The 23,471-nt window shown below is 36.4% G+C and overlaps 2 protein-coding genes across 3 annotated transcripts in view; one reads left to right on the plus strand and one right to left on the minus strand.

Moving 5' to 3' along the window:
* Positions 1 to 23,471, plus strand: part of LOC132851049 (latent-transforming growth factor beta-binding protein 4) — a 424,131-nt gene that overhangs the window by 251,463 nt on the left and 149,197 nt on the right. The window lies entirely within an intron of this gene.
* Positions 9,237 to 22,911, minus strand: pld3 (phospholipase D family member 3). The gene is made up of 12 exons (XM_060877618.1): positions 22,771 to 22,911; positions 20,216 to 20,288; positions 19,708 to 19,749; positions 18,792 to 18,937; positions 18,393 to 18,573; positions 18,048 to 18,165; positions 15,868 to 15,995; positions 13,976 to 14,173; positions 13,138 to 13,277; positions 11,729 to 11,894; positions 10,390 to 10,489; positions 9,237 to 10,023 (listed from the first exon to the last, which is right to left on the minus strand). The coding sequence occupies exons 2-12, from the start codon at positions 20,255 to 20,257 to the stop codon at positions 9,830 to 9,832; spliced, it is 1,455 nt and encodes a 484-aa protein (XP_060733601.1). The 5' UTR covers positions 20,258 to 20,288; positions 22,771 to 22,911; the 3' UTR covers positions 9,237 to 9,829.

The following is a 23,471-nucleotide window of genomic DNA, read 5'->3' on the forward strand; positions in this document are numbered from 1 at the left end:
GCGTGGTTACCAAAGTCCAGTGCAAAAGAGAAAGGGGTAGACTCATGGATGGGTGGCTGGCTGTATGGAGAGAAATAGGACTGCAGTGACTGGTCTGAGGGGACTGAACAACACAGAATGGAGTGTTAGCAGTTTGAGTCAGCAGATTGTGTTGTGCAAAATCCACCAGTCTTTTGTTCACTGTTGTAACTTGGATTAGTGAAATAAACTGCCCTTGGACTTCAGTGTCAGACAGAGATCAACATTAGTGATAAAAACAAACCAAAGGAAAACATTCACTCACTCACACAGGCAAAAACAGATTTGTACCTCACTTTATTCCTTCTAGTTAATGTCTTTGGCTTTGAACATGTCTAGGAAATATGTAAATTAAATCTGATTTAACCAAATGAGTATAAAAGAATAACATTTCTTTGCAAAAACAGGCCTTAAAATCATTGTAAATTTTATTCAAATTTTCAAACTGAAGGACACCGTAATATTTCAGTAGTTAAATGAGGTTTATTAAATTAACAAAAAATGCGCAATATGCATCAAAACTAATTACACAGGTGCATATATTTGGGAACCTCAACAGAAAAATCATATCAATATTTAGTAGAGCCTCCTTTAGCAGAAATAACAGCCTCTAGACGCTTCCTATAGCCTGTAATGAGTGTCTGGATTCTGGATGAATGTATTTTGGACCATTCCTCCTTACAAAACATCTCCAGTTCAGTTAGGTGTGATGGTTGCCGAGCATGGACAGCCCGCTTCGAATCACCCCACAGATGTTCAATGATATTCAAGTCTGGGGACTGGGGCCATTCCAGAACATTGTACTTGTACCTCTGCATAAATACCTGAGTAGATTTTGAGCAGTGTTTTGGGTCGTTAATATCCAGCCCCGGCGTAACTTCAACTGCTGATATTGAGTGGAATCCATGCGACCCTCAACTTTAACCAGAATCCCAGTACCCGCACTGGCCACACAGCCCCACAGCATGATGGAAAATCCACGAAATTTTACTGTGGGTAGCAAGTGTTTTTCTTGGAATGCTATGTTCTTTTGCCGCCATGCATAACGCCCCTTTTTATGACCAAATAACTCAATCTTTGTTTCATCACTCCACAGCACCTTATTCCAAAATGAAGCTGGCTTGTCCAAATGTGCATTTGCATACCTCGAGTGACTTTGTTTGTGGCGTGTGTGCAGAAAGGTCTTCTTTCGCATCACTCTCCCGTACAGCTTCACCTTGTGCAAAGTGTGCTGAATTGTTGAACGATGCACAGTGACACCATCTGCAGCAAGTTGATGTTGTAGGTCTTTGGATGTGGTCTGTGGGCTGTTTTTGACCATTCATCGTCCTTCGCCTTTGCCTCTCCAATATTTTACGTGGCCTGCCACTTCTGGCCTTAACAAGAACTGTGCCTGTGGTCTTCCATTTCCTCACTATGTTCCTCACAGTGGACACTGACAGCTTATATCTCTGTGATAACTTTTTTGTAGCCTTCCCCTAAACCATAATGTTGAACAATCTTTGTTTTCAGGTCATTTAAGAGTTGTTTTGAGGCCTCCATGTTGCCACTCTTCAGAGGAGAGTTAAAGAGAACAACAACTTGCAATTGGCCACCTTAAATACCTTTTCTCATGATTGGATGCTCCTGTCTATGAAGTTCAAGGCTTAATGAGCTCATCAAACCAATTGTGTGTTCCAATTAATCAGTGCTAAGTAGTTACAGGTATTCAAATCAACAAAATGGCAAGTGTGCCCAAATTTATTCACCTGTCTAATTTCATTTTGATGCATACTGTATTGCACTGAAATATTACTGTATCCTTGAGTTATTTGATAGATCAAAATGAAATTGCTGATCCAAACACCCAAATAGTTATAAATAAGAATAATGGAAATTGTCAGGGGTTCCTAAACTTTTGCATATGACTGTAAATCTATTATGACAAACTTTATTCCTGATCTATGTGTCAGGTTTATGTTTCGTGTTCACGTGTCTGCCCCGCCCTTGTCTTTTCCTCCCCGCCTCTGCACACCTGTCCCTTATGTCTAAATGATTGTCTTGTCTATTTATTTGATCCGCGTTGCCTTATGCAGCGCAAAATCCTCTGTTGTCCTTGTCTGCTGTTGTCTACGTCCTGTTTTTTTTTTTTTTTTTTTTTTTTTGTTAATAAATCCTGTTTCTGTTAAGCTGTCCTGCATTTGGGTCCGTTTTTATCCCGCGTCCGTGACACTATGAGATCTTTCATTCATTACAACACCTCAGATCATGATAATACCACCTACCTATAAGCATATTTTCCATATGTATGCAACGTAAGGGCTGTAAGGAGATATTTTGTCATATATATTAATAATCAGAAATGTTTGATCACACCTCAAACAGCAATATTGTTTACTTAGAAATTCCTTTAACACATCAAGTGTGCAAACAATTTCTATACCCAAACTTAAGTGACACTGAAAAAGAAATATGCGATATATATCAATATTCTATAAATTAAATATATGTATCAAATGTTTGCAAACCTTGAGAGAACTTGTTAAACAATTTCATTTATTTGGAAAATATGACTGATAATGCAAAAGATTTTTCTCTTAAGAATAATGGTCACATTGAAGTCATTATCAGATAGTTCTTTGACTCTTTTTAAAAACCTAATGATAACTGAAATCACCTAATCTGACATGATTTATCTTAGTTTCATTATTGAAAAAAAATGCAATAAATCTAATGAAGTAACAAAATCAACTACAATGGCTAATATGTCTATTACACATTTTCACAGAACAATCAAATCCAAGTAAATAAAACCAATATTCCAAAGGGTCTCTCTCCCCTTAGCTTGAAAAAACACACTGCAGACATCCAGCAGCAGCTTGTTTAAAACATAAGAACAGGGAGAGAGAGAGAGAGAGAGAGAGAGAGAGAGAGAGAGAGAGAGAGAGAGAGAGAGAGAGAGAGATTACTCTAAACGATAAGATTTTGTAATACATAAAATCAATACACAGATTCTATTTTGGTTCTGAGCATAAGCTTTATTTATGTGCAATTGTACTAAGAATTATCTCAAGTAAAATCAAGGGTGGGTTACCACTAAATATGCTAAGATCTAATCTTATTGAGAGTAATTTGCACACAGCTACACAAAACAAACAGTCTCAGGTCCTATGGTCTGTCTGCGTGCACACACACACACAAGCACACACACACACACACACACACACACACACACACACACACACACACACACACACACACAACTACATTTGAAAATATATTTTATTCAGCACTTCGGGGAAAGAATTCGTAATGAGCTAATAAGAGGCGGAAGGAATCGATTGTTATTAGTGACCTGAACCGATTCACTGAAAATACCCCCCACCCCCCAAATTTTTTGAAATTATTCTCTAGTGACAGCTTTCTGTAAAGTGAATAGTTTGAAACTAAATGATTAGTTTTATAAATGATAGAGATTTTATGTGTGCAAGTTGTTACTACAGAAACAATGATGTGTTAGAATGAATGCATTAATATAAACTTGTGTTTTGAAGTTAGAGTTGATGTTATAGAAAATGAATCTTTTCTCACTTTCTGACCAATCAGTCTTACGATTCCAAGAGTATTGTAGTATAAATTAAAATAGAAAATCCTAGAAAAATAATCAAGATACAGCACTGGAAACTAGACTTATGTTAGCTAGCATGTTTAAACAATTTAAAGGTGCTGTGAATGTTGGAAGATGACAAAACCATATAGAAATTCACCGGTTCTCACAGATGTGGTGGTAAATTAATAAATTGTAGTATGGCTAAAAATAGACTGCATTTACAATTTACATGGATCTCAAATAAAAGTTTGCTGTGTTTCACCACAGAAACATCATCATTGTATTTAACCCATGAGCCTTTGGAAAATGTGGACATCAAAAGATGTGCAGGAGCAGTCTGTTTACATTCACCATCCACTTTAATAGGAACATCTTTACACCTGCTCATTTATGTAGATACTCAGATTTCACACACAACAATCTGTAGTGTTTACACAAAGTACACAGGAAGTCTATAGTTTTTACACTTTTTACAAACATGAGGTGCAGGAAAGCATCTCAGCATACACAAAACCACAAACCTTAAGCTGCAAGGACTATTAAAGGAAAAGATCATATCTGATTCCACTCCTCAGCCAAGGACAAGCATCTGAGACACAGACTCACCAAAATTAGACTCACCAAAATTTGACTTTTTTTTTTTTAACTGTGTAGTTTTACATCTTGGGGGGCACGGTGGCTTAGTGGTCCGCCTTGTGTGTGTGGAGTTTGAATGTTCTCCCCGTGCCTCGGGGGTTTTCCTCCGGGTACTCCGGTTTCCTCCCCCGGTCCAAAGACATGCATGGTAGGTTGATTGGCATCTCTGGAAAATTGTCCGTAGTGTGTGAGTGCGGGAGTGAATGAGAGTGTGTGTGTGTGTGCCCTGAGATGGGTTGGCACTCCGTCCAGGTTGTATCCTGCCTTGATGCCCAATGACGCCTGAGATAGGCACAGGCTCCCCGTGACCCGAGAATAGTTCGAATAAGCGGTAGGAAATGAGTGAGTGAGTGAGTGAGTGAGTTTTACATCTATCATGGAGTCTCTGTCCATGATAGCTTCAGATTCCTGTTCTAGGGCTAAATCAGTAGAACCCACTGTGGACCTCTGCTGTTGTAGTTCATCCACATCAAGGTTTAATGTTTTGTGCATGATAAAATCCTTTCCCACTCACCATAGTTTTAAGGAGATTATTTGAGTTACTGTATAATTCCTGGCATTTCAAACCAATTTGGCCAGTTTCCTCTGAACTCTCTCATCAACAAGGCATGTTAATCTACAGAACTCACTTAATAGGTCTCTATACTATGTAACCTCTAGAGACTGTTGTGTGTACAAACCCAGGAAACTAGCAGTTTCTGAAATACTCAAACCAGTCCATCAGCCACAAATATCATGTTATAGTTAAAGTCAAAGCCCTTACGCCTTTCCATTTTCTGATGTTTGAACATTAACTGAAGCTCTTGATATGTAGCTGCATGATTTTTTTTCATTGTGCTGCTGCTACTTGATTGGCTGTTTGGATATCTGCATAAATAACCAGGTTTACAGGTGTTCAGGTTTTATAGGATGGTATGTATATATTAGGTGTATATGGAAACTAATCACACACATAGTGATATAATACAATATGATTGATCATTACAGTGCATATACGTAGAACATTTCTCTTTTATTCTTTCAGATTTTACAGAGCTCCAGAGATTCTCCTTCTCTGAAATGATAAACATGTGGTCCCTAGGCTGTGTGATGGCTGAGCTTTATTTAGGATGTCTCATTTATCTAGGCGAATCTGAGCTTTAACAAGTGCGCTACATCTTTGAGACACATGGCCTTCCACGTTTTCATCTGCTGAACACGGCTACAAAGTCCAATCTGTTCTTCCAACTTACCAAACATCAGCATGGTGCACCTGCATTGGAACTGAGACTGTCAATGCAGGGTCCTAATGTAGAACTCACTGAGCAGCATAAATATATCTTCAGGTCTCTGGACCAGCTATGCAACATTAATATCATAAAGGATAACATGCCAAAACATGGTTGGGCTTATCAAACGAATGCTGGCCTTCATCTCCCATTAGCGAATAAACCCAGATGGAGCCTTGAGACACTCATTCATAACACCTACACATCTTGTCTCCCCAGACACACAAAGTTATTATGATTTGTCACTCCAGGAGCTGCAGAAAGCACTGATACAGAAACCATCAACAGGCCACAGAGACCCAACCTAAAACCAGAGGTAATAATACACTATACAACAGACAAAATCTTTTATGGTTTGTTGTCAATATCTCATGCATATTTGCATGTTGTTTTAATGGTTTTAGTACATGATGTAACTCAATAAGTAGAAAGTATTTAGCCTGTTGGTAAAAATAGCTTATCATTAATTTAGAATTGTCCAAGTAAGTTGAAATATATCAAGTTTTGAATGTCTATTACACCTATCTATTTACTTTATTGGAGGTGTACATGCATTTTTGCTTGTTGTGCATACTTATACAATTCAGCTGTACAACCATTTGAATAATGTTTTTTTGCGGTAGACATGCTATGTAAAATTCTGACTTGTTATCTTATATTTCCTTTTAACATTTCAGCATTTTTTCTAGCTTTAAAGAGTAGAAAAATATAAACTTTTCCATTTCCAGTCTTCAGCTGTGTAGGTTTTTGAGTCTGTGCCCACTGTAGCCACAGAAGTAGCAGTCTGAGATATTTTTCTGCTCACCACAATTGCAAAGAGGATATAGAAATAAAATCAATGCTACATACATTGCATACATACAGTGGTGTGAAAAAGTGTTTGCCCCTTCCTGATTTTTTCTTTTTTTGAACCAAAATTCCTCCACAGCGCTGTAACAGACTCATTGCAATTTATCGCAAACACTTGATTACAGTTCTTGCTGCTAAGGGTGGCACAAACAGTTATTAGGTTTAGGAGCAAGCACTTTTTCACACAGGGCCATGTGGGTTTGGATTTTGTTTTCCCTTAATTATAAAAACCTTCATTTAAAAACTGCAGGTTATGTTTACTTGTGTTATCTTTGACTAATATTTAAATTTGTTTGATGAACTGAAACATTAAAGTGTGACAAACATGCAAAAAAATCAGGAATGGGGCAAACACTGTTTCACATCACTGTATTTGGACATTGACAAGTTTTTTTTATTTTAGCAGTCTACTAAATTATATTATTTCACTTAGAAGTGAGCATATAAAGAACTAGATTTGATTTAAATTTTTGATGTTACCTGTCAATACAAAGTCCATCATGAGCAAATTCAAAACAAACCCTTTAGATCGATACTAAAAACAGTATTGCCAAATGAACTATTTGTTCTGTTCTTAAAAAGAAACACCAATAGCTTTACCTTATCAACAAGCAACCTTTACGAGGTATGCGTACACATCACATGATTTGGATGTAAATCCCCTACATTTGACACAATGGCCCACACCTGTACAACTGTTTATGGGTCCATCTCAGACTTATACTTCTAACTTTTTTCTGTGTTCAGCGGGGAATGGGGAAATTTGGGGAAACTTAAAGAAAAGTAACACGTACGGATTGCAAGGCTTTAACATCTCTACTGGAATGTGAACTGAATCAGATTACTCAGGAGTGGATGTGAATTAGAGATCTGATGCTAAATGCCGTCGGTCTGAGAGAATGCTAATTTAAATAGAAATCAATAAACATGCAGCTGAAATAAAGGAAACTTTATTTTTATTTTTATTTTTGCAGCGGAAGCAAGAATTCAGTCTTGACCGACAGTACACATAAGTAGAATTAAAATTTAGGGTGCTTCCATGTAGAAGAGTTTAGACAAATGAGAAAACTATATTACAGCAAGGTAATAATATAAAATCTTGTATAAAAAATGTAATAATAATAATAATAATAATAATAATAATAATAATAATAATAATAATAATAATGTTTTTCAAGATGTTTTAAATTAATTATGGGTCTTTCGAGGCAAAAGTCAATTTGAAGCATAAGGCAAAATCAACAGAACTGTAGTTTTATTCAAACAAATAAATATTAAGAAGTGAAGGTTTTGTTATAAGGGGGCACGGTGGCTTAGTGGTTAGCACGTTCGCCTCACACCTCCAGGGTCGGGGTTCGATTCCCGCCTCCACCTTGTGTGTGTGGAGTTTGCATGTTCTCTCCGTGCCTCGGGGGTTTCCCCCGGGTACTCAGGTTTCCTCCCCCGGTCCAAAGACATGCATGGTAGGTTGATTGGCATCTCTGGAAAATTGTGCGTGCGTGAGTGTGTGTGTGGGTGTGCGCCCTGCGATGGGTTGGCACTCCGTCCAGAGTGTATCCTGCCTTGATGCCCAATGACGCCTGAGATAGGCACAGGCTCCCCGTGACCTGAGGTAGTTCGGATAAGTGGTAGAAGATGAATGAATGAATGAATGTTTTGTTATAATTTTTTCATTCTCCGGACCTGATCTAATCAAGACAGACTCCCTAAAAAAGGGTGGCCATGAATATTTATCAGAGATTGGAAAAAACATTTGCCAATTGAAGTACCATAGGAAACGACCAAAACTACACACAAGCATGGCAGGAAGGCCACCATACCCCATGCTAGAAAATATTTACTTTAATTTCTGGATTTTTTCTGCATTTAGCTGTTGGTTCACATTAACACACAGCTTCTTTAATCAAATCTGTAAGAAGAGAATTTGCTTGGAAAGATCATGATTAGGATAATTAAGTAAAGTAAAAGTATTGCATTGTATTCGTTAACAAACCCATTGTATTGTCATGATTGGTATGCAAATGTGCTGATCGACAGAATGAATTGTAAAACTAAAAAGCGCATTAGAGATCATTAAGGGTATGTTAAAGAGCTGAGGAATTGAATCTTGAGTGTTAGATCAGGAAATGCCAAACATTTGAAATGTAAGAAGTAAAAGATTTGAAAACACTGATTTGACACCCACACAACACACTGATTTTATTTTCATGAAAGGTGTGTTTATGAGCTGAATCAGATATGGACAATCATATCAGAAAAAAACAAGGATTGAGAAAAAAAACTTTAGAATGTTGCATTATCATTGTTGTACTCGTGCCCCATGCTCGGGGTCACCACAGTGTATTTTATTTTTTTTTATTTGGCACAGGTTTTAAACTGGGTGCCCTTTCTGACGCAACCCTCCCATTTTATCCGGGCTTGAGAGTTTGATCTTCAGTGGGTGGGTCAGCTCCCTGCCCGGGAATCAAACCCGGGCCTCAGCAATGAGAGCTTATAAATAATTAATGAAAATCTGGGACTGATTCTCAGAATAGGTTATACAGGAGTTTGGTGGAAAAAAAGTAAAAAGTATTTATTCACCAAAAAGAAACACACACAAAAAAAACAATAAGTTCAAATGGTAATACATTTAAAAAAACAAAAACAAAAAACAATAAGTTCAAATGGTCATGCATTTCAAATTTCAAATTTAAGGCAGCTAAATGACAGCAGCATAATTATTCTGACATTTTGGGCATCAGTGACCAGATTTACCTGAGAAAATAAAAATTGATACCAGTTTTAATTAAAAGTATTCTAAAATATTAATAAAACACACACATCTAACCCAGTACAGGTTCTATATTCCCTCTATTACAATAAAAAATGTATTAATGTATTGTGTCAAAGTGCAAGTGTATTATAATGCTATCTGTAACAACTGAGTCATTAGAAAAAAAGGTAGTTAAATACATCTCCATTTTAGAAGTGAATACAGGATATAAAATTAAGATGTAAAGATTCCCTAGTGAAGTTCCCTCAGTTTGTTAGGTTCATTATGTGTTAAGGTTTATGTAGTGCAAGGAGAAAACAGTCAGTTGTGTACTGGACTGAGCATCATGTCCTGTGCTTCAAGCTTGCTTTTTTCCCATTGATTTTCCTGTAGTCGCTATTTTATTGGCCATTCTTGTAACTCAAGTGTGGATGGTTAGATAAATGCTGGATTGGCAATTATCACTGAATTCAGTGACAAAAAAAACAAACAAAAAAAAAAAACATGTTTCTTTCATTCTGTTACATCAACTTTTCAAATTTTCTTTAAAGTAAATGCAAACCAAGCGTGTAAATGTGAGACAACATCACTTCAGCCACATTGATTCAGCTCCAGCCTCCATGTTCATGGCTTGGTGGCAGGTGACGTTTATTTGGCTGCATTAAAATAACACTAGAACATAAGGGACTTTAAGGGGAGCGCCCCCTGCTGATTCTGTTATATTTCACATATCTGTTCGAGGTTGCTGTTGTGGTTGAGTGGAGTGCTGTAAGATGAATCCCAGTCTCTTGTGAACACAGCCTGCAGCTGTTCTCTCACTGTGGACTCTGAGGATGAGCTTGAAGTCTGATTCACTACTAATGCTGAGCCTGCCGTGTTCACAAAGTAATCGCCGGACCAGTTTGATGTTCCTGCACATAATGGAAAGAATAAAGAAAATTGGATTTCTAATATTATCCTTGCATTCTATAACTTCATGGATGGATACAGTATCCAGAATGCTGTGCACCATTTAATTAAACTGCAAACATGTCAAGCCAAAATTTCGCTGTCAACTTCCTCGACAAGTTGTAGACGTTTGAACAGGGATTAAAACAGTTTACCATTAAAATACTCTTGGACTGGCAATAATATCTTTCTTCTAGATTAAGTTCATCTAGATTATTGTCTAGATTATCCTCATAACTGTGATTAATAAGCACCTGCATGCAAATATTTGAACAATGCTAAACATTAACTAAATATGTAATTGAGAGATGCAGAATTCCATACTGTACCTATATAGGCAACTCTGTCTGTCACCATGTACTTGTTATGGTTCACACGAGCAAAGGGTATTTCCTTTTGACTCGGGCTGCTGGGAACAATGAAGATTTTCTGCAGATAAAACACCCCCCCCAAAAAAAATTCATAGTTCAGAGTTCATATGATAATCATGTAGTTTGGACACTATCTGGTATTTGATAGGCTATGCTGATTGTAATATCATGTGCATATAAATGTGATCTTCACCGTATTATAATCATGTTTTTAGAATGCCCTCACTGACTTCCCACCACAATTTAAAATTGCACTTAAGGCACAGGAGTGGCTTAACAAAAAAGACAATAGTACACAGAAAATTGTGTACAAAAAAGACTCTGATCTCTGACTGCATTCATGATGACTTGATCCCTTGATTCTCCATGAGGTCATCCAACACATTTAACTTGAACAAACAGAGTAATGGAACCAAAGCTGGTTCCAACCATTTATATTAGGGTGGGCTGGTACAAATAATAGATGGGCAATCACTGGTAATGCAAGCCTACCCACCACCACCCATATCACATTTCATTTTCCAGTTCTTAAAACCATGCAAAGCAAATACATCCTTCTATGGGAAACAGAAGCATGCATCTCACAGAACAGAGTACTGTAGCCTTGGTCGTGTGCAATATCTGGAATTATTCAATGAGCGGAATATATTAAAGCATTAGCTAATATTGGCCAAGATGGGTCGTTATTCATATGATATGGGGCAAAAATAGCCGAGGAATGGGGCTAAAATAGCCAAGAGATGAGTTGAGGACTGGAAAGGAGCAGTGCTTGTGGAGGGTAAACTGGAATTAGCTGTATCCTTGGATGTCCTAGCAACAGAGACACAGGCAACACTAGTACTGCGTTATAGGCTTAAAATCGATATGCTGCACAATACATAAAGTCATAACGATAGTAAATAAACATAATAAAAATTTTATGTCATTCAAAGCATTTGTTAGCTGCAGCACAGCAAACACAAATGCTTTGAACCCCAATACAACACATCCTTCTTCTTAAACATGTGACCTCAGCCATTCCACTAAATTAACAGGGGAACATAATACACAACACAGAAGAAAGCAAAGTGCCCTCGGCTACACGCAGGAGTTCTCAGATACCAAGATTGGATAATGTAAATTTCACTGAGAAGTCCATTCAGAGAGAAGGGGCATATATCGCTCTCTTGGACTCCCAAACATGGACTGCTATAGAACAAGGGTGTGTAAAAAAGGTGCTGAAAAGGGTACAGGTTTCTGATTCTGTTCAATGTATAAGATAATTAATTGTACAGCATCACTAAGTGTTGTCACTCACCACCTGTATATCCAGGTCACTCTTTGACTCCTGTACAGATGCAAGAGAGAGTAAAAATGGGAACATGACTGGAGATGTGCTGTTCCAACAACTGATCAGTAAACGCACATGAATGGCTCTCTCGAATGCCACACGTCTCAGCTCAGTGTCAATAGCAGCCCAGTATCTGGAACACAAAAAAGGTCAAAGGAACTATGATTTTACATACTGACAGTTGAACTGCACAAATAAGAATAATTCTACAAACAAAGTCTAATTTATAAATTCTAATTATACCTTGGAGTGGCTGGCCAGTTGAAGCTCAGCAGTCCAGAGCTCAAAGTGAGCTCACATGTAAGATTCTACAGATAATCCCATCAGTCAAATCAATAAATGTAAATATACTCTGTGTTCATGGGCATACAGTGTTTTTGTGTACTGAATGTTTGGATGCTGTAAACCCCCCCAACCCCACTCTGGTTTCACTCAGGTTTGAGACACACTGTCATTTACTATTACATGACAAAAAGCTATATCTAATTGTCTGTCTCTCTCCCACTTGCCCTTGACCCTTTCTACTCTCTAAACCTGCCTCATCTATCCTGATGCCCTACTTCTGGTATGAGATCTCTTCACTTATCAATCACTTGCTGGTAATGTCTGCACAGTGACAGACTAAAGATGCATGAGATTACTGAGATTGAAGAAGGCTTTAGACTGCAGTGGCTGCAAACAATGGACTAAAATTGTTATTGTTAAAATTGGAATAAAAACATATATTGCTATATACTCATGTGTCCATCAATAAACAGTTAATAACTTCAACAAAATAGACTGCATTTTATAGCTAGAGTGAACTTCCTAGTTAGACACAATAGCTTACAGTTATAGAAGGGAAATTACGGTGTCAGCCAGATGAGGATGGGTTTTGTTTTCTGGTTCTTCTCATGGTTTCAACTCAGATTATTTGTCCTTGCCACCCTTACTGTGGTTTGCTTATTATAGATAAATGTATTCATTTATAAATTATATCATGACTTTCTATATTTTTTTAAAGCTGAATTGTAAAAATGTCCATACTATACAAATTAATATATATACGTATACACGTGTATATATATATATATATATATATATATATATATATATATATATATATATATATATATATATATATATAAATACCATACTCCAACTTATAGAACATCAGGAGCTGTTTCACTTTTACCTTCTGTTTTTTTAGTAGGTTACACTGACACCTAGTGTTTAAACCGGAAGCTCTCAGTTTCAGTTTTCTTCATAGTTTTAAGTTCAGTAAAGCTTGCAGGTCATTAAATGTAGTGGAAGGGCCTTGTTTGGATACCTCAACAGTAAACACAAACCGTGCTGAACAGATATTATCTTTCCATAATGTCAAAAATTACACACACCTTTTAGGATCTGAGAACTCCATAGTGGGCAAGTAGTTCATCACAGCAATGTAAACAAACTCCTGTGCATCATTAATGATGCTTAAAATGGCCTGAAGATCTGGAGTTCGCCCCTCGGCACACAAAGAAGGAGGAGCACTCTGCAAAGATATAATAATATAGAAAATATCATCAGTTCATTCTATTTGAAATTATAGATAGTTAATGATACACATACTGACTTAATGAACTCAACAAGAAATAATTAAACAGCCAAATATTTTGCTATGATGGTAAAAGATAACGACATCATGAAAAATGCTAATTCTATTTGTAGAGCATGGATCAAATACAGGATTTGTTCACGAATTGTTCCACCAAACTAAAAAATGATATGCATAATTACATTATAACAATTATGTGTATATACAAATGAATAAAAAATGAAAGGAAAACAGTAGGTATGTTATGCAGTAGGTGAATTTTGCTGGTTTGGTCTGAGGCAACTTGTTACTGCGAATCAATCCAAAGTTATTATGACTGATCAACTTTATCTTATGATGAAACATTTAGATCGTGATGGGTAGCGTATGCACCATTTACAAGGAATAGCTTTTGCAGTATAAAAATGATGTAAATAGGTTATGGCATTAACAGTCAGAGATCTCTTACAAAATGTAACACTTATGTGAGCTTTTGATGTAACATGGTAGAGTTGTTAGAGCTGTCACTGCAGAATATATGCCAAGGTCCCTTAGGATGTTCTGGTGGCTGTTTTAATTTTTTAATGTCAGTGTCATCTATCTCTAAGAATATTTTATGTTTACTAAAGCCATTCCAAACACTACAGATCTCTTACCGACAGGTAAACTCTAGAGTCTGTCCCATTGATTGGTAGCTGCATAGGTGTGTCTTTGTTAAAGGCTGTAGCATATTGGCTTGGCCAGGGAGCAGGTATTGTCTTGCTGTTGCCAAGGAACCAATATGCTTCAAATATTTTTCCAAGGTCTTCAGCAAGGCATTTACAGTCATATACCACAGCACTGAGCTCCTTCACCTGAGAACAGAGCCAAAATTGAACAGAAGTATAACACATAAGATTGAAGGGTGTGTATGTGTGTGTTGGAGGGGTTAATTATGACTAATTGTCTCAATGGGATTCATTTTGAAAAAAATATGACTAAAGCTCTCAGCTGAGGGTTAGAGAACCAAAAGAAACGTATAACACATTATATCGTCGCTGTCGGGCGGAATCCTCGTATCTCCAAAACCGTTATTTTTTAGGAAATTAAAAAAACGCCGTACCTTATCTGCACTGCACAGGGTTTAGTCCGCGTTGCAGTGGATTGTCTTGCGCTAAATTCCTGTCCTCAGACGAGCACCAAAACTAGCGGGGGTCAAGATTTTTTTTTCTTTGAGCCCAGTGTTTTGAAGACATTTACCTCAGAAGACGTGTTGATTCATTGCGACTCTTCTTGAGGAGAAATATGCCGCGAAGCTCTCCCGCGGATTGAGGAAGAGGTGGACAGTTGAAGTGTCCAATGGAGTTATGAGATTTGCACTCAAGCTATTTTCAAGACTTTAGATTGGTTAATAACTTGGAAAAATAACAGACCCATGTGGGGACTGACCAATAGCATCGATATGTGAAAAAATATGAAATTGACCAAATTTGGACATACAAGGTTTCCGCCCGACAGCGACGATATATATTATTGAAATTAATGAAAATATAAGATGTCCCAATTGTCTTCTTTACATGAAAGGGAATTTTTTGTAAAACACACAGAGGCAACCTTTTAATTATTTTTTTAATTTCGTCAAGGGCATTCATAAAGGCTATCTGGGAAAAAAAGTTCTTATAAAAAATATTTTATTTATTTATTTATTTATTTTTTGCTAAATAATATTAATTGACTTTAATTTTGTGTAACCCAAAAATTGTTTATTTCACATACCTTTAATAGACCAATACTGTATATATAAACACACATTTAGTCCATACATTTTGTGAGTTTTGCACTGGAGTCACAAATCTAATGCAGCCAATATGGTAATTTTTCAAAATCTTGCAACAAATGACATTATGATCCCTGTAATCCCATTTAGTTTAAATGAATGCTTGTGTAACTAAGCAGGGATAATGAGTACTTACAAACTGATCTTTAAAGTAGAACTATACTGCAACACCCACAAAAATAAACGTCCCAAGTACAATACTACCTTCAAACTTTAAGAGCCAAAGGTTTGCAGGCTGGCTTGAAGGTTTAAAAGAGGCTGTCCCCAGAATTTAAAAGCATTCAGATACATCATGAAGCTTTGTTTCCATTTCTGGATTACAATAAAGTCACAAAGATTTAAGTGAGACAGACTGGTTAGGTTAGCAGGGTTGCAAAATTAAAGAACTAAACTGCTCAACTAAACTGACTATTACTCTTTGAAACTTTTCCTATGGTACTATGTTATTCTAATATAATATTGTGACATAATATTTAGTAACTAAAATAATGAGCCCAGAGATTAATGGGCATAATGGTTCATGGCTAATCAGATGGGATTTGCCCTTGATGCTCACAACAATTTATGTTGGAAAAAGAGACCTCTAACTGATGCTGCAGCATTCTTAACCTCTCTTACCAAGTGCAAATAAATAAATGGCCAAAACTTCCACAGAATTGCCGATACACAAATATGGAATTACAATATATTTATCAGCACACAAAAGAAAGACATGTTGTATATAATAGTCACCTGAGTTAAGGATCTCCAGTCCATGTTGGCGCTACCGATGTAAATGTGCTTCTTATCAACCACCCAGAACTTAGTGTGCAGCACACCAGATGTTAAATCTCGCATGTTTACATCCCTCACATCAGCACCTTATAGACAAAACATACATCAACCCATTTAATATGTCTGTTCAAAAGGAAACACAATAAACTTCAATAAAATTCAATAAAATAAAATTTAACTCAAAATTCTTAACCTAGTTTCTTTAAAAAAGAAAGAAAGAAAGAAAGAAAGAAAGAAAGAAATAACTTTTAAAATGTTTTAGGCTATTCTGTGAAACTGTGTTTGGTTTTTATGCTATATTTTCAAGAGATTTGTTTCACATCCTAAGTACTGGCAGACAAGCCCGAAATTATTCATACCCCTGGCAAATTCTGACTTAAAGTTACTTTTACTCAACCAGCAAGTTTTTTCTTGATTAGAAATGACAAAGGTGTCTCCCAGAAGATAATAAGACGATGTACAAGAGGCATCATTGTGGAAAAAATTATTACTCATCTTTTATTTACATTTGAACAAAAAGTGGCATGTCCAAAATTATTCATACCCTTCTCAATAGTCAATAGAAAAGCCTTTATTGGCTATTACAGCAATCAAACGCTTGCTATAATTGCTGACCAGCTTTTGGCATGTCTCCATGGGTATTTTTGCCCATTCATCTTTATCAATGAGCTCCAACTCTTTCAGGTTGGAGGGTCTTCTTGCCATCACCCTGATCTTTAGCTCCCTCCGCAGATTCTCAATCAGATTTAAGTCAGGACTCTGGCTGGGTCACTGAAAAACGTTAATGTTTTTATCTGCTAACCATTTCTTCACCACTTTTGCTGTGTGCTTTGGGTCGTTGTCGTGCTGAAATGTCCACTTGTGCCCAAGGCCAAGTTTCTCTGCAGACTGCCTGATGTTGTTCTTGAGAATTTTGATGTATTGTTCCTTTTTCATGGCGCCGTTTACTGTGATTAGGTTCCCTGGTCCACCAGCTGAAAAACACCCCTCAAAACATTAGGTTTCCACCACCATGTTTGACAGTGGGGATGGTGTTCTTAGGGTTGAAGGCTTCTCCTTTTTTTATGCCAAATGAAAGCTACATCATTGTGGCCAAACAATTATATTTTGGTTCATCTGACCATAAAACAGAAGACCAGAAGTCTTCTTCTTTGTCCAGATGAGCATTTGCAAAGGCCAAGTGGGCTTTTGTATGCCTTATCTGGAGAAGTGGTGGTCTGCGTCCGTTGAACCCAGTGGTGTGCAGTGTCCGTTGGACTGTCTGCCTTGAGATGCTGTCACAAGCAGAGCCCAGATTCATCAGGATGGCCTTGGTGGTAATCCTTGGATTCTTTTTTACCTCTCTCACAATCCTCCTGGCCAGCACAGGTGTCTCTTTTGGCTTCTGACCACGTCCTCTGAGATTTTTCACAGTGTGGAACATCTTGAATTTTTTAATAATACTTTGCACTGTAGCCACTGGATCTTCAAAACATTTAGATAAGGTCTTCTAGCCCTTTCCTGACTCGTGAGCAGCCACAATGCGCAGCCGCAGGTCCTCAGTGAGTTCCTTTGTCTTAGCCATGACTGTCCACAAACCAACAGCAGAGAGCTTCTGTTTTTCACCTGTTGAGTTGATTAAAACAGCTATTCCCAATGAATCAGGGTAATTAGGATGCTTTAGAGCAGATTGGACTGTTTAGAATGGTATAGATCTTTGGATTTTCCCATAGACTGTGACAGATTGCAAAGGGTATGAATAATTTTGGACATGCCACTTTTTGTTCAAATGTAAATAAAAGATGAGTAATAATTTTTTCCACAATGATGCCTCTTGTACATCGTCTTATTATCTTCTGGGAGACGCCTGTGTCATTTCTAATCAAGAAAAAACTTGCTGGTTGAGTAAAAGTAACTTTAAGTCAGAATTTGCCAGGGGTATGAATAATTTTGGGCTTGACTGTATACATACATATATATATACATACATACATACATACATATATATATATATATATATATATATATATATATATAGATAGATAGATAGATAGATAGATAGATCGATAGATAGATAGATAGATAGATAGAGAGAGAGAGAGAGAGAGATTAGAGAGAGAGAGAGAGAGAGAGAGAGAGAGGAAAGCAGACAGACAGACCAGCATCAATGAGCATCTGGAGGTCACGAGGTAGCTGTTTTTCCTGAGGAGTATTCACCGCAATGCGCACAGAGATTTTCCCAGAAAGCTCTACAAGTTCCTGCATGATCTTCTCTCCCTGTATTGCAGAAAAAAAGAATAAAATTATGACAAATGTTATGCCTCATCTGACAAGTCTGTAGTTACGCAATTTAATATACTGTAACTATGCTAATCAGAATTTATTATTCTGAAAGAAAGATGATGACAGAAGAACAGATAAATAAAAAAACACTGATGGAAAAAAAATATTCAGGCAGAAAGACAGATAGGTAGAAAAACATTCAGACTAATAGAAAGACAAACCTGATTGGCTGTGGGCTCGTGTGTGTGTGTGTCTTCGTTAGTGAGGGTCCAGTAGAAGGATGAAATGTCCAGACTGCTTTGTGCCTGTGATAAGAGACCCCGCCATGCCTCATAGATGGATGGATGACTAACAGACGAGTTGAATTCCATGCCCACTGGGATGCTCTCCACCAGAACCAGTCTGTAAACACACGACCACCCACCCACAAACACACATGCAATCAATATTTTCTCTCTATTTAATAGTACCAATGGGGGAATAAACAAGCAAAGAGTGTTTTAGAAAGAGTGTGTGACACAAAATACAAGAGGACAGTAGGGATACAGTTTCACTTAACATAATCCAGATAGACACACACATAAATATACAGATATGCACTCAGATGTGTGTGTTCTTGCCTGCATTGGTCAGTGCAGGTGTGTGTACTGGAAGCATTTATCTTCAGGCGAGATGTCATAATTGAAGGAATAAGGAGTGTTTGAAGGCTAAACACCATGAGCAGCACAGCAGTAAGACAGCCAATGATCAGAATACATCTAGAATACTACACAAACACACACAAATGTCAAATTGGCCAAAGAATATGATACACTTGTCATAATACTTCCTTTTCTTGCTGTAAAGTGACCAGGTGGTAAAGCAGGAAAACTGCATGCAGGTATTTTCATGTTCATCCTATTTAGTTGTTGTGGCTAAACATTCTCATACTGGTGTAAAGGATTTATTCCATCATTTAAACTTACTGATGCTAGCCCAGGAACATGTATTCTATCCAAAGTTACTCATTAGCTATATTAGTTAGCCTGTTTTCTTAAGGCATCTCTAATAGATTGGACTAAAATTGATTAATAAAGTTTAGTTAAGCAAGCAATGTGACTCACTCATAATGATTGAGTAATAATCATTATTTTTTGAGTAATAATATTCTTCAGAAAAATCCTACTTGTGTTGCTTGTATCAGTGTTGTTGAGCTTTATCTCTGAGGACAACTGAGGGACTCATACATAACTATTACAAAAGTTGCAAACAATCACTGTTGCCCAATAAGGCAACATGATGCAGGGGGGCGTAAACTTTTGAATAGGATGAACCCAGCTTCCATGCTAAATTTGTTAACTGTATGTAAACATCTGTTATGTAAAAAAGCGAATTTAGTGCAGAAGCAAATAAAAAAATATGTTTTCTTCCTTTTTTCATATTATAATATTAATTTATTATTATTTGTTGTTATTATTATTATTATTTATTCATGTTAATATTATCTTTAACTTTTTACAGATTCAAACAGACTTGTGTCTTATGTTGTATTTGTACCTTCTGAAGTTTCAGGAGACCCTCTCGTTTACTCGACTCCATCTGAAGAGAAATTAAAATCACCAAATTAACCTGAGTTTGTACACAAACAAATAATACATAATAAATAATTAGTTCATGACTTGATAATCCTCTGTTGGCACATATTTATAGTTTAAAGCTGATATTTTAGACTTATTCAGTATTTATCACACCTGATGTTTTACAAAGCCCTTAAAAATTCCCGTAGCTAAAATTAGCAAAGTTTTTTTGTAAGATGAAAATTTCTTTCACTCATCAGTCTAATCTATACGTATCACATAAGGGTTCTAAATTTTACTACTACTATCTATAGACAAAAGCAGGAACCTCTCCTGTTCCCAAATTACAAACAAGCCCTGCAGTAAAACTGTAAGAAGGCATCAAATTTAGATTTCGACGCATCATCCTACCAACATATTCTCCCAGCCGTGATGCAATTATACAGAGACTATGAAACTTTATTTTAGACTTGCACACAAAACTGTACCTTCTGATATGCTATATCAGACTTCATGCTCGCAGACATCATAGACACATCAGAGGCAAAACAGGAATAGATACTAGAAGGAAAAAGGTCACATCACTCAGAAAATAAGCAGACACCTTAACACACACACACACACTATTATTCATAATTACAAAGAGAAAATTAAACCCAAATTCCCTACATTTCTACTATGATATTTGCTTCTACTTCTATCTATTTTAGCATTTAGCAAAATTACACTGTTTTCAATTTCCAAATCTTACTGAATCTTTAAGAAGATATAAATAGTATACTAAATTCTACTAAAGGCAGTAGAGCGTTTTTGTATTTAGCTCCCAAACATCAGGGGTACACCTAATACTTCCAATAATCTTGTGCTCTAGTACATGCACATTATTATCTAGTGCTTGTTAATATTATGAACAGCAGCTACTCTAATTGCTCTCCACTGCTTCTCTTTTTCTACCCATCCCGAGGAATCCAGAGATGTACCAGCTCAAGTTGTGTTCTGTATCATGAGGATTTCAGACATTCTAAGAGGAGATGCCAACTACATGTGGTCTTTGAGGACAACAACCTCCTCATCAATACACAATTATCAGACTGTATATTTATAAATCACACTGAGTGAATGAGGTTCCCTTTTGAGTCTGGTTTCTCTCAAGATTTCATCCTTTTCCATCTAAGGGAGTTTTTACTTGCCAGAGTCACCTTAGTCACCTCAGGCTTGATCATTGGGGATTCAAACACATTTAAATAGGAGTCTAATATTAATCTTGAACTTTTGTATTATTTTAATACTTTTTTTATTTGTATTATACTAATCTTTGTATAATATTAAACTTTTTGTATTATGTTTTTTATGTTCTGTAATGCTGCTTTGAGACAATGTCAATTGTTAAAGTCCTATACAAATACAATTTAAAGAGAATTGAATAGAATATCCAAGTCAGAAGATAGAGGAAGAACCATCTATCTCCTTGTTTTCTTTACCTTAAAGTTCATTAATTTGTCTCACTTTTTAAGGAGCTTCTATGTGTTCTACTCAGCAAAGGCAATTCTCACAATTTCAGTATGCAACATGTGCCATTCAAAATGTGATTTAGAACTCTAATACTGGTATATGACTAGTACACTCCAGGACATTTATTCCATTCAACAGAATAAAAAGTTGATAACAATTAACCTGAAACAAAATGGAATATATTAAATGGTGCATCGTGAATTGTTTTATTTCTTTAAATCACTTAAGCAATATGTTAACAGTAACAATAATATTAATTTATTCTTATGTTTAGTTACTTTTAACAGTCCTTTTTTTTTTACTCTCTCAAAGACAAACTCCAGCTTGTCAGTTAGTAAGAATATAGAAGGGTACGATAGATGTCATAACATGAAGTGGATTATACTTTGTATAATGTGCAATACTGGTTTTTTTTTGCACGTGTATGGTGTAGAAGGGTATGTTCGTGAAAGAATGTAATTTTCTATACAAATAGTGCAGCAAGCAGCCAGCTTACAATGCAGAAAGTGCTTGAGAGTGTTTTTTGATGACTTTGCACTGTTCACACACACACACACACACACACACTTCTGAACCACAATGAGGCCTAAAAGAGAACGAGGATTTTCTAGTCACTGGGAAACACATGAAGAAAGAGCAGATGATCACTTCAGTTTTTAGTCATGAGTCTCGTGTTACCGCAGCACCTCATGACAGCTGTAGTACAAATCAACCTCAAGTCACTTGTGCCTGATAATGAAACTTATTTTTATGAGGTTTGTTTAACCACTGAGATATTTTGCCTTGAACATTAAAATGCAGGTAAACCAATAACACTATACATTTGTTTAGTACTACAATTTAACCAGCAGCATTTATTGTGCTATGTATTGAATATCTTTTGTACTTGCCTACTACTACGGTATCTACTACAAACCATTTACATATTGTTGTATGCAATATGATGGGAGAGGTTAGTAATGAAAGTGCCGCCATGGCAAATTATATGTACAGCTCAGCTTTTTTTTTTTTTTTTTGCACTACATGTATTTCATGAACACACTTGAGTCACTTCGAATGTATTGATTTAAAAGACAAAGCTTCACATGTACACCACATGAAAAGAGAAAAACAAATGATGGTCTCATGTGTCTAATATAAAACAATAAATAGTACAATAAAATAAGATGTGTTTAATGTATATAAAGTCTAATGTGATCAAAATGATCACAAAATATCAATGATCTAATATTGATATTGACATTAAATCCTTTCTTTCCATCCTTCTTCTTCATATGTCATGGAGCTATGAAGTGCTGTTTAGTATAAGAAGATATTTCCAAGAATATTTCCAAAACTGAGCACAGACATGATTGGCTTTTCCCCCTAAACTATTACATACCTTAAGGAGGTAGATTCCTGACTCTTATATAGTAACACACACTATGTATATACCCATAAAGCTAATTGTTTATTTACACTAAATACATAACTAAATACATTGTTACAGTTTGTTTACATCTTGAGTCATTTAAAGAAACAACAGTTTCACCTTTACTGATGTTTTCCTGTACGGTGAACAGACAGACTTTCCTGTTTGGTCTTCAGAAAATGATCCTAAATTAACAACCACTTACAAAAACAGAAACTGAAGCAGTCATATGTTTCCGTTCGGCTTCCTCACTACTGCAAGTGCGATCATGTGACCAGAGTTAAAAGCGCCGACCAATGTGAGGAAAGCAAGTCCAACGACGTCATAATGCTTTTACGTCACTCCATATATTCAACTGTTTTCAAAATAACAGCAAAGACTATATATAACTTATAGATAACTGATAACTAGATAACTGACTTTCTTTTACTCTCTGCTCCAGTTACAATATATGTAATAAATATAAATATATTTTTTTAAGTTTTGTTGTATAACTTAATTTGTTGTACAGTATTGAGAAAAAAAGCGTTTCTGCTTCTTCTCCAGTACATGGCGCTAAAGGACCTTAATTGGTCCTTCTCACACAGTCACTCACTTTTACACACAGTTACTTTTATCCTGGTCAAGGTCTCAGTGGATCTGTGGACTATCTCTGGAACACTGGCCATGTAGAATACACCCTGGATTGGACAGCACACCTTGTGCACAAATTCACAGACTCATTTGCACCTAGGTGCAATCTGTTTTAGTCATTCACCTACTGTTATACTTTTTTGCCAAGTGGGAGGAAACAGGAAAACTCGCAGAAAACCTATGCAAAA

Source organism: Tachysurus vachellii, chromosome 9 (genome assembly GCF_030014155.1).
Source record: "Tachysurus vachellii isolate PV-2020 chromosome 9, HZAU_Pvac_v1, whole genome shotgun sequence".
Classification (NCBI taxonomy): domain Eukaryota; kingdom Metazoa; phylum Chordata; class Actinopteri; order Siluriformes; family Bagridae; genus Tachysurus; species Tachysurus vachellii.

Coding starts and splice junctions, on each gene's coding strand:
- pld3 (XM_060877618.1), bottom strand. CDS start 20,257: ATGATGTCTGCGAGCATGAAGTCTGATATAGCATATCAGAAG. Junction 15,996..18,047: donor CCAGATGCTCATTGATGCTG/GTCTGTCTGTCT, acceptor TTTGTCTATAAG/GTGCTGATGTGAGGGATGTA. Junction 14,174..15,867: donor ACTGGAGATCCTTAACTCAG/GTGACTATTATA, acceptor CTCTGTTCTCAG/GTGAAGGAGCTCAGTGCTGT.